Source organism: Phyllobates terribilis, unplaced genomic scaffold, assembly GCF_046119375.1.
Source record: "Phyllobates terribilis strain yellow unplaced genomic scaffold, ASM4611937v1 Scaffold_4__5_contigs__length_816908805, whole genome shotgun sequence".
Lineage (NCBI taxonomy): Eukaryota > Metazoa > Chordata > Amphibia > Anura > Dendrobatidae > Phyllobates > Phyllobates terribilis.
Genome location: NW_027362764.1, coordinates 74312303 through 74326877, shown reverse-complemented (window position 1 = coordinate 74326877; position 14575 = coordinate 74312303). Strand labels below are relative to the sequence as shown.

The following is a 14575-nucleotide window of genomic DNA, read 5'->3' as shown; positions in this document are numbered from 1 at the left end:
GCAGGGACTGCGTTCATCCCCCCCTTCTCCAGCCAAAGCCAAACAGAGGGTGGGAGGTCCCCAGATACCTCCCCGGCTTCCTGCGCTCTGCAACCGAGCAAGCGCTGCCGCCTCCTGTCGCCGGATCCGGGCAGATTACACCATGTTCAGTGCTTTGTCCTGACCGCCTGCTGCCTGCTTATGTGCACGGTGCTCTCTCTCCTCCTTGCGCACAGTCTGGCCCTGCAGCTATTCTTTCTTCTCCAACATAGAGCCCCGAATTCACAGCACAGCTCTCCCTGACTGCCCGGACACTCTGCTCGCTGGAGCCTCACACTGCAAACTGACACCGTCCCCAAAATGGCTCAGAGTCCGCCCGCCCCGCAACGTCACGTGGTCTCATTCCTTAAGGGCGGCCTGGGAATTAGTGTACACACTGTGCACACTCACATCATCGACACACTCACATCATCGACACACTCATTGCTGTACGCACACTTTTCATACATACAAGCACGGTGTGCATTCTCTGTAGTGTGCACACCCATGTGATCTACTGCATGTACATACACTACATGCACTGCATGTGTACTCAGCTATTGTACACATTTGAGCCAGATTGCAGTTTGTATCATTTCGCATTCCGGTTTAACTGAAGAAGAATTAGTATCTATCTATCTATCTATCTATCTATCTATCTATCTATCTATCTCTATGGAAAAAACGTCATCACCATAAATTATTGTTATTAACAGTGTATATGGGATTAAACAAAACTTATCACCTGTGAAGACGTGCTCCAAGAAGATATTGGAGGTGGACAGTATATTCCATGAATTCCTATTAGATGACCAGAAATATATGTGCGTGAAGATAAACGCCAAGTTGATTAATTTTCAGTAAGCAATAGGATCGTGGAGATATAGATCTATGTGTGAGAGACAATGTCACACCTATCTACTAACAAGAAAACATTGAAGTAAATCTAGATGCAGACGGAGCAGAACTGTATATACAGAGCTGTAAACAACACTGGTGTAGCCATGTCGCGATAGACTGAAGAGTGCACAGGTTTATAGTCGCGATGTATTTCGTAGAGGTTAGGTGTGTATATTTCACGTGAAATGTAGGTAGGTATGTATATATATATATATATATATATATATATATATATATATATATATATATATATATACACACACATACATAGGTCTCGCTGGAGACATAAATCTACAGAAGTCTCCATTACCACAGTCCTAGTAACATCTTTAGGAGGTCCTTGTATTTTCTGGCTGCAATGACAAAGATATTCAAATTCCAGTGATATACCTAGAAGTATACATACAGCAATAACGGAGGTGGTGGAGGGGCGTGTATACACAACGCTAATTAATTGATTGACCGCTGCGGTTACCAAAGTTACAGGGATGTATTCACAGCGCAATTAGTGGAGGAATAAAGATATAAAAACATATAAATGTATATATATGTTTATCAGACACATACCCGTAAAAGTACAGAGTACTCGCTAATGATAGTTATGCAATGTAGGGTTACTGGATATTTAGATATTATTATAGTGTGTTTAAGCGATATTCCCACAATGGGCGTCCTGGAGTGGTAAATGTACACCCTGTGTACAGATGAATGCAGATATAATTTTTGTGCTCTGGGAAAGTAATACGGTCTATACCCACCATCTAGTAACTAGACATGTACCTGGATTGCACAGTACGCAGAGAATAATTGGACGTTATTATATAGCTTTTTATAGACCCACCCACAGTACTAGTTAACTAACTGTATTCAGATAGAATGATAGTATAGTAACTAGTCTTCTGGAAATGCACGCACTTTGCTATAACTAGATGCATTGCTGTGTGCTAAGTAAATGCACCGACAGCCTGACGTGTTGGGACTGGATTATGCAGTTCTAATAATAGAGAAAAGATCTCGGTGCCCTTAATAGATATAATATACACCCAGTGTAGTGACGATGTATGCAGATATAACTGCGTAGAGAAGTCTATATGGATTATATTAGGGTAAAGCATTGACACAGAACAAGCTGTTGGCAACCCAGACGCAAAAGTGTTTATACCCACAGTATACAAACCAAAATGAAATTACAGCCAGACGCATACATGAATTATGAAGTGTGGTAACTAGACGTATACCTGCAGCATACTACACGTCCACGGTGTACTAACTAGGGTGCACGAATTATAGGGACAGCACAAGTAGACGTATAGCTGCAGAGCGCTCCGATGTATAGGTACTGCAGGGAACTGAATAGCAACCAGTACAGTAACTCTATAACTGCTGCGAGGCGACAAGAACCAACTAAAGGTGTAGGTACAGCTAATATAGCCAGCGAAGTACAGCAGAAGAAACAGTGATCTTCAGAACGATGTGCTTTCTTGCAGTTGTCGCGATATCACAAAGCAGCGATATTACCCCACCACGTGAGAACATGATGATGATAATTGCCTTTGATGATTGCTGGGCACAGCAACGTTGTTTATATGTCTATGGCGAGAAGAACTCTACAGCTATCTACACAGATGTAGTTGTGTAGTGTAATGGAAAGAATGCGAAGAAGAGTGTTCACATTTATATACGAGAACTATATACTATGTAGCTATATTGTCAGGAGGAGAACCAATGGTGAGCAGTTTACACAGAAGCACACGGAGCGTTATGTCTATATTCAGACCTGTAACTGTAAAATGACGTTGTAGCAATAAGGAGTGTAGCTATAGGACTATACATCGATTTCAATATGATTCTTTCTAGGTATCTAATTAAGTAGCATTCTGTCATGCATAGCCAACAATTTTAGAGTTTCTTAAAATACTTTTTCTCTCTGTATATATATATTCTCACGAATTGATGTATAGTGCATATGCTTTTATAACTATATAAATGTATATGGTGTTGTGGTTAAACAGACAAATGCATCACTTAGGCCACGGCCCCACTATCAGTATTTGGTCAGTATTTTTTCTCAGGAGTGGGAGCCAAAACCAGGAGTGGATGATAAATGCAGAGTTTGTGCACTTGTTTCTATTATACCTTTTCTCTGATTGCTCCTCATCTGGTTTTGGCTCCCACTCCTGAGAAAAAATACTGACCGAATACTGATAGTGGGGCCGTGGCCGTAGAGGAATCTTTCAGTCAAATTTATATATCCCTTTAGCTTTCCAAATGTGCAATTAGTTATCTAATTCCATGGCAGGACAGAGGATTTATGCTCCAGCAAAGGAGGAAATTCTTCTACTGGATCCCAGATCTCTCTAAGTACACAGTGCTGTGATCTCACGCTTCTTCAGCCTAGGGTGGTTGCTGGTGGTCTGTGACCCCCTGAACAAAGCACCGCCCGTCCAGGGCACAGGGCTGTGCAAAGACAGGAATGTGTACCCGACTGTGGGGGGAGTATTGTAGATTACAGAAGAACACGAATGAGGAAGCTCCTCTCTCAACCCCTCTTCATGTATATTGTATAAGCTTTCCCTCTAATTCATTGGAAGTTGAGTTGTATTGTTTTATAGCTACATATATTTCTGACTGTACTCCATTGCCCTAGATGTAGAAAATACTTATATGAAAATTTGGCTTTTAAGTTTCAGAACAAACTGAATAACAGAATAAGGACTATATAGCCATGTTCACACGTTCAGTATTTGGTCAGTGTTTTACATCAGTATTTGTAAGGCAAAATCAGGAGTGGAACAATCAGAGGAAAAGTATAATAGAAACATGTCACCAATTCAGCATTTTTCACCCACTCCTGGTTTTGGTTTACAAATACTGATGTAAAATACTCATGAAATGCTGAACGTGTGAACGTGGCCTTAATCACCTTTGCCTTAATATACTAAATCTCATTTTAGTACAGTCATAATATTATTATTTCAGTATAATCCAGGATATTAGTTTTTGGTATAAATCCTGCATATACATTACAGAATGGGATGGAGTTTGCTTTGTATTTCAGTATATAGAATGTATTTATCTAATTTCTGTGCAATGTTTAGCTGTAGCTAAACAAAAAAAAAATCAAAAAGATAATTGTTTTAACCATTCGGTACCTTGAAAACATGCAAATTGTAGTCTTTTTTTATTAATGTATATCCTTTTACTTGTGTTGCATTAAGAGTCTCCACAGCGACCAGGCATTTACTCTCTTTATGGATCTGTGCTTCACAAACACTGAAGGATACCACAGTAGTTTTGGTAACTGATTTATATGGCACCACTGATAAATATCAACTGAGCAAGGAGAGAAATACAATAAACGACAAAATCTGCTTTCATCATAATATTTATTTTTTTGTGCTGACAAATGACATACAAAATATAGACAGAATAAATCAAATTCGGGGAGGGGTTTAGATTATCCAAGTCCTGAGAGCCATGGTGAAAGATATCTGCAGGAAACTGCCATTAGCAAACGCTTCACAAAGTGGAATTAGTAGACAGTAGATATTAGTATTCAGTAATAAAGTCTGACAGTATCGTATGTAGTATGTCAACATCATGGAATGCAACAATAGTCCATATGTAACAATTAATTTCTTCTGTGGATGTGGGAAATTCTGCTGTCACATTTGGGATGTTCTCTCCAAACCTTTGGCTGCGTCTTTAAGTTTCCCTACTAAGTCCTACAAAACAGCAAAACAGGGTTACACACAGAAATCCATTATATACATAAATGCACACACATATGTATTGAATATGCGTAGTTACTGACAATAACAATTTTTATCTGCGATCATGGCTGAATGCAATTTTTGATGCAAACACAAAAGAGAGAAGTATTTCCCTGATACTTTTTCTTAATTGTAGGATCTATTCCAGTCTCTGGTTGAAAGAAAACTGCATCATAAATTCCACGTGATGGTCAAAAGAAGCCGGCTTCTTCACACTATTGAATCTGTACACTGCCACATTGTCGTAGCTTAATCAAACACTTACAAAAAAACATCAAGTCATATTGAATGATACAAGTTTGAGAAACCCCTATTAGGTAGATAATAATGATAGACTTCAGATAACTTTAATAATGTAAAACCAGGAGAGATAAAGTTACAAAGCCGAGACAACTATGCAGTCCAGCCACATGTTTCTACAATGGCAAGTAATGTAATCAATCAAGGACATATATTCTATCATCTGTGGACGCCGTTGACATTTCTGGCGCTACTCATAGCCATGTACTAGGCTTTAATAAATACATCACATTCCTTGACAAACAGCAAACCTTGACAGATTACCTGGTATTTAAGGAATCTTATCAGGTGCACTGAGGCTACAGGCATGGAAGTTTTAAAGCCATGTAATATGTAATTGTCTAACTATAATTATCAGATTTATCTTTTTTTTGTGTTAGTTAGGTCTATACTGTGAATATGATCACGAATACCCATTTTGCAGACAATACGAAATATATATGCAAGTTTAAATATACCTGTAATTGCTCCATCGAGCAATTAAAACTAATGTCCTCGGCCTGGCTTGTATCTGGAGACTAAAAAAAAAAGCTGATTTTAAAGGAAACATTTCTGAGAATTAAACTATAATATAAATACCAGTAGAAATTCTGTTTACCTCTAAATTCAATTTCACCAAGTAGGAAGGTCGGTGGGTTTTGTACAACTGATTAGTCTGTAGAGGAAACCAACTCTTTAGCTACAATATATGTGTGATTACATTAATGTATATATTAATATGTATATGTATAAAATCACCTTTATTTCATAAGCAAGACGCCAGGACACATCCGACACATGTGGGGGAACTCTACCAATGCTGGGTAAATAAACATTCACTAGTTAGAATAATATAACTGAAATCTAAAGCCCATCTGTATAGAGATACGTGATGCCTGAGCTGCTTCTGCAGTTAAAAGACACTCACTTTTCTAGTAGAATATCAAGTGATTCTCTGTGTTTCTGGAATATAGCAGAGACTGATTAACTGATGTACTTTTTATATAGGAAACAAATATAACAGCATATTAAAAATAACCAAATACAACAGCATAATGAACCTGGTATTCTGTCCAGAAATGCTCTGTCCTCTCCTTATCGAATTTGCAGTCCTCCAGGAATGTGCTGTTGGGACATGAGCAATTGGAAAAACAAAGGATGAAGATATATTTTTTTATGCACCCCCCACCCCAAAGAAAAAATATGTATTTGCAGACATTAAGGAGCAGTTACCTGAGAGCTGCTCTGTCTATATTGTTCCTCACTGCTTCAAGTATAAACGTAGTAGCTGCAGCCTGACACTCTTTTATGTGACATGGGGGGATGTGCTGAAACACTGTGTCATCTAGATCAACACAAACATGCAGGGATCAATTAGGTCACAAGAATCTTCATCAATAGACCACAGTGGCAATGTGTATAGAAACATTAATTTCACCCATTCAAATAATGAACATTTAGAATAAATAAACAAGCTAAAAACATAAGATTATGAAGGTTATTTCACATGAATGGTTTATTAAATTAAGTAAATGAAATAATGATATCCTAAAAAAGAACAAGGGATACCAGGTGCAGCATCATTTGCAGAGTGTTCCCATTGTGAAGCCTACATACATCTGTGTTCCGCTGCCATTACTAGAGATGTGCTGATACGTTATCTGTAATACTGGTAAATGAGCAGTTTCCCCCAGTGTCAGCGCTAATGAGAGGCCATTTACAGCAAAACTAACATACACACAAGGTACAGTTCCTGGCACTGCATTCAGCCGCCCACAACTAGTGACACACACACACACACACACACACACACACACACACACACACACAATCTCTTCTAATGTGACAACTACTAACAAGTCAAAACTATGAACCAAACATCAGGCTGCATGTGCCCACCCACAGCCCCCCATCTATATGAGCTAGCCGACCTGACATGCAGTGTTAACCCCTGTCCTATCACAGAGGTGTTATTATCCTGACAGTTATACATCGGAGTTATGAACACGTAAGATATATCGACACATATACAGTATATGCAGACATATATATTTATATAAATCTATGTATCCACAGCTTTATAATATTTATACACCATCTATGTATCCACTACTATTTTAGATCACTTGAAAAACAAACAATAGCGATGCCACTGTATATTCACTTGCAGAATGCAATGAAATATCCTTGGTTATACCATTGTGTGTCTACAATTGTGCTTCAGCAAACAAAGTCGATTGCCTCTTACCACATAAGAGGACTAAGAAACTGCTAAACAGCAATGTCCCCTTTTATTTCATCTGAATCACAAATGCCAGCCATACAATACTTACAATCTATTTTCAGAATAGTAAAGGACAGACCTGTACACATATCTCACATACATTTATTTCTGAAGATACAACATGAGACAAGACCTATGAATAACACACATCATGAGAGGAGTAATAGAATTAGCTCTGTACGATGTCACAGTTGTCATTAGGCTATAAATAACTAGAATTGTAGCCTGGGTGCAATGTTCCATAATTCACCAAGTTCCAGCATGTTTTTCTTTTTTAATTTTAAAGAACTGAAGATATTATAAAAGAGGCCAGTGCCAAGAAAAAAAATGAAGGAACTCCTCATTACCAAGTCACAATGTTGGGAGTGTCAAGAAAATTAGCAGTACAGCTAATTAAATACGGGTAACTGGACAGCACCCCAACTCCTGCCCAGCACAGAAGCCTACCCCACACACAGAACAAGGCAACTACATAGAAATCAGCGTTAGATAGCTGGAGATAAGACCTAAACAAAAACACCATACCTAATGTAACCAGTGATAGTAAATAATGCTAATAATATACAGCAGTTTATATGAAGATAGAAAGACAGACAGATAATATCAATACGACATCCAACAGGGAATTTAACATTAAATCGATGAATGAAATGACAGCTTTGTAAACGTTTATTGTGATTCACTATTTGTACATGATAAGAAGAAACCCGATGATAATTTGCTCTTAGCCACCTGCATTATTTCTAAGGTTCTTTCTTTCATCTGATTTATTATAGAAGTTATACAACATATGAGGACAGTAAACAGGTTGGAAGATGATATTTATGTCTTTGTGATTCCATGTGCTATTGTCAATTGTGCTATATAAACAAGGAATATCATAATAGTTACTCCTTGAAAGGCCCTGTACTTTGTAATGTTCACAGGGCAGGAGAGACATAAATAGCATTCATACTATAATTTCCCCTAATGCATATCTTTAAATTCTGGCATATTTGTCTTTTTTTCAACATGACTGAATACAAGCACATGGAAGGAGCATTTAATTCAAACAAGAATCATATTTAATTATAATCTACCTATTTATACACACATATATATATATATATATATATATATATATATATATATATATACACACACACACACACATACACATATTCAGTGTACACATACACCCATATTCAGTGTGTGTGTGTGTAAACCTTTTTTTGTAGGTGATGTTTATCACTGGCTCACCAAGAATAAATTGTTTCTGTTTGTATTAAAAAAATATAAATGGTAAAATAAATGCACAAAAATAGTAAACTATTTATTCAGCTTTGATTATATTGACATCATGGTGATTGACACTCATACATAAAACAACTAAACAAAGAATTTGAATAAAATAAATCATTAGTAATTGACAATGTCCAATATAGAAATAAATAAGCTAAACTAAGTACTAGTTTGGCTGGTTTGTCAAATGTCTCCAAACACAAAATAACACAGGATCATTTGGGGGGAAAAAGGCAGGTAAAAATGCAACTACTTTTAAATAAGTGTTTTAATAACCAAATATAATAATCATTATTGTCAATGACTATGGTCTTTAGATTTATTCAATTATTCACTGGTCAAGTGATAGCAGTATATTCTTGGTACATTGCAGCAGATAATCAGACAGGTTTGAACCAAGTTAGAGGAACCATGGTGAAAGATTCCATATTTCAAGCAATGACAATAACTACTTTGAATTTAATCTTTCAATTATGAACCTATTATTATAATTTTTTTAAAGTAGACATCCAGTCCCCAGCTGCAGCATTTGTGATAAAATTCACCATAAGGCCACATTCACACATTCAGTATTTGGTCAGTATTTTACATCAGTATTTGTAAGCCAAAACCAGGAGTGGGTGAAAAATGCAGAAGTGGCACAGGTGTTTCTATTATACTTTTCCTATTACTGTTCCACTCCTGATTTTGACTTACAAATACTGATGTAAAACACTGATCAAATACTGAATGTGTGCAAGTGGCCTTTTCAAGACTGAGGAACACTAGGGTTATGAATTATAAGGCCTGAGCAGGACAAAGCTGCAATTTTTAAGTTTTTGAGAAATCTTATCATACATTCACTCCCAAGAGATTTGTTGCACAAAGATCTGCTGATGTCCTATCCACAAACTTGCAGCTGAAACTACCCTATTCAGAGGAACAGAACAGATTTTTAGCAGCGGAAATGTAAAAAAACTTCAGATTGTAAATATGACCTCATGCCTATATTTTTTTTAGAATCTATTTCTATTAAAACAGCACTAAGTTGGTGAGGCCTAATAACTAAAAATGTAGGCCACTAATAAGGAGGGAGTTTTATAAGAAATTATGAAAATTAAAAGTGGAACAGTCACCCAAAGCAAGCAAACAATTTACAACTCAAATTTTTCAGGGGCCCTTTGGAAAACAGAGGAGTAACCAAATTCATAAAGGGCAACAATTGTTTTTTTTTTTTAACAATGAAATGCACTTCATAAATGTTTTATTTAGGCTAAGGCTACATAGAGGCATGAAATCTCAGTAAGACATTGCATCATTGGATGTCATGATTTCCTATAGTGATGCATTGCGATCTGTGACAGAATCGTATATGTATTTCAAATGTATTGGATTTTCTGTCGCCGGTTGAAAGTTGCATGCGACATTCTTGCCATAGACTTCAATGCAAGTTGCACAAGGCATGCGATTTTCATGCGACTTGTAGGCACCTTGGCTGTGCTATTTAAATCAGAGCTCTAAGCAACTTTTTCAGAAAATTGTTGTTGCGCGACAACCCCAGCCTTATGTTCTTAAAGTATCTGTAAAACAAAATATACATTTGCAAAGGGACAGAGCTGAAATACACTGAATACAAACTAAACTTAACAATTCCATGTTCTCTCTTTTGCTATATATAATAAAATTTAGCCCCAATAATGTAACCTATCCAACAATGCCTCATGGCCAAATTCTAATAGCAAAACTATTTTTCTGTAATCCTACAGTTCCCTGCTGCTGTTAATTTACCGCCCCTAACCTCTATCAACATTGTCCAATCCCTTCTTCTATTTAGTAACTAATGACTTTCTGTATCAGTGACTACTCTTTTTTTTTTTTTTTTTTTAATATTATAGGCACAGTATCTGTGGTCACCAGTAGTGGCAGCTGGGGCCTTTCTTAGCCTATGTTCACACATCATGTTTTTTTGGCATAAATTTTCTGAAGCAAAACCTGATCTTCAAGGGCATTTTGTTTAGGATTTTTCTTTGATTTTTGGTGCATTTTTTTCAGTGTTATTTTTCACTGTCCTTCTGTCTCTTTTTAGCATGTACATAAAGTTCTGGGGAAAAAAAGAATACCAATTTATTTTGCCATCAAAAATGCTGAAAAAACACTGATACAAATTTTGATGCGTTTTTTTTTTTTAGCGTTTTTGATGCGTTTTTTTCACCACGCATTACATCCTATGGGTCAAAAAACACTGAAAGAAGTGACATGCTCAATTTTTCAAAAAACCATGCATGGCACAAAATCCTGAACAAAAAAACCCCATGATGTGTGAACATAGAATTCTGGTTTCTCATAGACTATGCTGGTACTGCAAAAGGCAGCTGAAAATTTGCATAAAAAAAAAAATTGCATCAAAAAACGCTGAAAAAACCATGATGTGTGAGCATAGCCTTATACTAATTCCTGATGGCCACATGTCAGTATTGCTCAGTTATCACATTATCATTGTGTAATTCAGTTGCAGAATACCCTACCCTATGCAGACTACCAAAGGCAGCTCAAATGTCATGGGCAGGTCAGGTTTCAGAAGTGTCCTAGTAGTGAACAACCCTCATTGGATGTCATCATATATATTTATTCATATTAATTCAGACTACCTTCTCTGTACTTGCACCAACCTTTAGTCTCTTTTTTTTTTTTTGGGGGGGGGGGGGGGGTGAGGGGTGGAGGTCCAATGCTAGAAATATGACCATACCCTTACTTGTATCAGCAGGAGAAAAAATATATATATAATGATATAACATTGGTCACAATTAGAGCCTTTGTTGGTTCTACTTCTTCTATTGCACATATTGGAGGTCATTAAAGGGGTTGTACAGGATTACCAAAACATGGCGGCTTTCCATAAGAAACAGGACACATTCAGATGTCACTTTGATAGGAATGAAAATTATTCTTTGTAGTCCACAAGAGTCTCATATCTTTAACGGAAAGAAGTGTGCATTATAGTTAAAGGGGTAGCCAGTTTAACCCTCCGTCACATACAATAGGCCTGACAGGCACATCTCTTTTATTTGGCGGGAGTTTTGAAATGTTTGTATTTCAGAGTTATTAGTTTTATGTTAAGTAAATGGGTTTTTTTTGCACCTGATTATGTGTAGTCTCTTTTATTACATCCCTTATGAAGGTCACTGATCACTTTTAGAGCACTGAAATTGCAAACATTAGATATTATAGGTATTTTTCTAGCCTTCGCCTGACAGTCACATTGTATGTGAACTCGTTAGAACCGATATTGTATGTGACGGAGGGTTAAAGAAAAAAAAAATGATGGTCAGAGGTAGGTAATGCAGAAACACCTTTCTGTAGTGATGTTCCATCTACAACAAATGGCCTCTGCAGGAATATTGAGGTAGATGGCATGAGACCACTGATTGACTGCAAACAACATGTATTGTAGACCGGATGTCACTTGTGAAGCCCTATAAGCAAGGAATAGCTGGAGCCACAAGGGCTTCAACAGGTATGTTTATTACAATGGAGAACTCCTTTAAAAGGGATGACCATTTTATCTTTATTTTACTCAATGTGCTGAGGACATGATTGTGTGTAACTTACTATTATACAGTTTATTCTTCTGCCTTTGTTCCTAAACCCTTCCTCAACTACAGCATAGCTCTCCTGTCCACCAGATGACTTCTGGTGGAGGAGCACGTGACCAGACATTTCCGCCAGCCTCCTCCAATAGAAAGACAGTGCACATGGCAAAGCTGATTTGTAATTGGAGGAGGGATCTTTTTGTAAACAGGATAGCTGTACAAACAAGAGGAGCACCTCTAAGGCTAAGTTCCCACAATGAGCTTTTGATGTTGTAGATTTTCTGCACCTATCAAAGTAAATTAGACTTGCGTTTTTTAGTCTCTTTTGGCCACGTTCACATGTTCAGTATTTTACATCAGTGTTTGTAAGCCAAAACCAGAAGTGGGTGAAAAATGCAGAAGTGGTGACTGGTTTCCATTATAGTTTTGCTCTGACTGTTCCATCCCTGCTTTTGGTTTACAAATACTGATGTGTGAATTTGGCCTTATCGTATGTCATGTTTTAAACAAAGTTGCTTTGTTTTTGATACTTCCTGGTATATAGCTTTGACAAAACTTTATAGATACAATCATGTGCGGATCACATGCGATTTCTAAAAACAATAGAAATGCAAGTGCTTTTTTACCTGCGGATTTTCTGCATCTAATACAAGTATATGGGGAAAACCCACATATAAAACTCAGCGTAACCGCAAGAGAAATTGACATGTTGCAGATTTGAAACCCAGACCGCAAGTCAGTTTATGCGGAGTAGAAAAAAAAAGCACAGTGGGCAGGAGATTTCTATAAATTCCATCTACTGTGCTGAAACTGTATGCTGTGTTTCTGACTCAAATATGTAGCCTCAAAAACGCAGCAAAAGCTCATCCTGAGCACAACTTAATTTTTTTTATTGCTTACTAAATATATAAATATTATGTCCCCAAAACACTGTTGATAAAATAAAGATAAAGTGGTCAGCCCTTTTAAATTTTTATATCAGACATAACAATTCTAATAATCAGGAGAGCCATCCCATCAGCTGCCCACATCAGGGTATGTCACAGCTTTATATTAGCAGTTTTCCGATAGACTAAATCTGTTTGCTGTCAGTGAATTGAGTGAGAGTCTTTTTATTTACATCCAGAGGCTGAAAACACATACAGACCTACAAATGTATCAGTGACTACCCAGTGATCCAATGTGTCATCGACGGTAAACTGTGACAACTAGAGCAATCAGGTACAGCCTGGCAGCTTCTGGACGTTACCAACGATGCAACTCTGTGTGGATCAATGTGGGGAAACAATTAGAGGCAGAGTTCTAGTCTTTTGTTCCAGGGACGTCAATTTCATGTACAATTGTTACTTTATAACTGAAAATGTAGCAGCAATTGGAGTAAAGAGCTGGTGATGTCCGCAGCAGCCAATCAGCATCCAGCCTTCACTTATAAACTGCATTGTGAATGGTTGCCCCGGGCAGCAGGGTCGGATCTCTGGGACAGGACAGTTACAATACAGTGGCCCCAGTTTTTGTCTTCTCAGTAACTATTCCCCCGAGATCCAGTAACAGCAGCGACCTGCCCTATTCTACTGGCAGGCTGTGTGTCCCTCCAGCTGCTGCTAGGCCGGCCTGTCACACGGCTCCCCCTCCCTCCTCTTCCCGGTTGTCTGCCAGAGAAATGCCGCCCAGCGCTAAGAAGGCGAACAAAAGCTTGTAGTAATGTGAACTGCACATTGCGGCTGCCCGGTGCCCGGCTCTGCCCGCACAGCTCACAGCGGGCACAAAGGCGGCAGCAGCAGGCGGAGTCCCTGCCCCCACTCTCCCTTACCTAGAGCAGGATGTGCGGCCTGGTCCGGGCTCAGGCTCAGGAAGGCCGCCCGGAGGACAACACTGAAAGCTTTAACACTAAACTGGGCCGGATCCGCTAAGCGATGCAATCCCCTCAGCGAGTCCTCCGACAGCTCCATTGTGATCGAGCGACCTTCTACCCCGCACCACGTGACCAGACCAGCTGACAGCGACTCCTTCAGCTTGTAGTCAAGCGACTACAACTCTCAGCATGTCCGCTTATTACAGCCCCCAGGGAGTTGTGGCTTAGCAACAGCTGGAGATCCATAGATTGCAGAGAATTGAGGTGTAAAGCAGAGGGAGATTCATCAAAGCCAGCAAGGCTTCAGTCACAGGCTGCTGTTGAGGTTCTGTGTAGAAGCATTTCTGAGAACTGGTTTACTTCAATGTAAGGGTATGTGCACACTGTCTGGAGGCGCCTGCGGGCCCGACACGGCGGAATAGCCGCCCGCGGCTTCTGCTCACTTTATGCAAATGAGTGACGCCATTTTTTTCCACCAGCGGACTTTAGTCATAGAGGTTAGTTCTATGGGGAAAGCGGATCCCCCCCCGGAGAAATTGACATGCTGCGGCGGTCTGGAAAGACGCACTGCATGTCAATTTCCTCAGGTAAGCCGCAGACGCATGGATTTCTAGAAATC

The 14575-nt window shown here is 38.6% G+C and overlaps 1 protein-coding gene across 2 annotated transcripts; it reads right to left on the bottom strand.

Moving 5' to 3' along the window:
• Nucleotides 1–4287: 4287 nt before the first annotated feature.
• On the bottom strand, nucleotides 4288–14318 carry COMMD3 (COMM domain containing 3). 2 transcript variants are annotated; one of them, XM_073677502.1, is made up of 8 exons: nucleotides 13915–14318; nucleotides 6204–6315; nucleotides 6032–6095; nucleotides 5899–5933; nucleotides 5730–5790; nucleotides 5590–5646; nucleotides 5450–5509; nucleotides 4288–4643 (listed from the first exon to the last, which is right to left on the bottom strand). In XM_073677502.1, the coding sequence occupies exons 1-8, from the start codon at nucleotides 14051–14053 to the stop codon at nucleotides 4584–4586; spliced, it is 588 nt and encodes a 195-aa protein (XP_073533603.1). In that variant the 5' UTR covers nucleotides 14054–14318; the 3' UTR covers nucleotides 4288–4583. The 2 variants fall into 2 exon arrangements, with proteins under 2 accessions (XP_073533603.1, XP_073533604.1); XM_073677503.1 differs by lacking the exon at nucleotides 5450–5509.
• Between the last annotated feature and the right edge of the window lie 257 nt (nucleotides 14319–14575).

Coding starts and splice junctions, on each gene's coding strand:
- COMMD3 (XM_073677502.1), bottom strand. CDS start 14,053: ATGGAGCTGTCGGAGGACTCGCTGAGGGGATTGCATCGCTTAGCGGAT. Junction 5,934..6,031: donor ATTTCTGGACAGAATACCAG/GTTCATTATGCT, acceptor GCTATATTCCAG/AAACACAGAGAATCACTTGA. Junction 5,647..5,729: donor GTCTTGCTTATGAAATAAAG/GTGATTTTATAC, acceptor TTTCCTCTACAG/ACTAATCAGTTGTACAAAAC.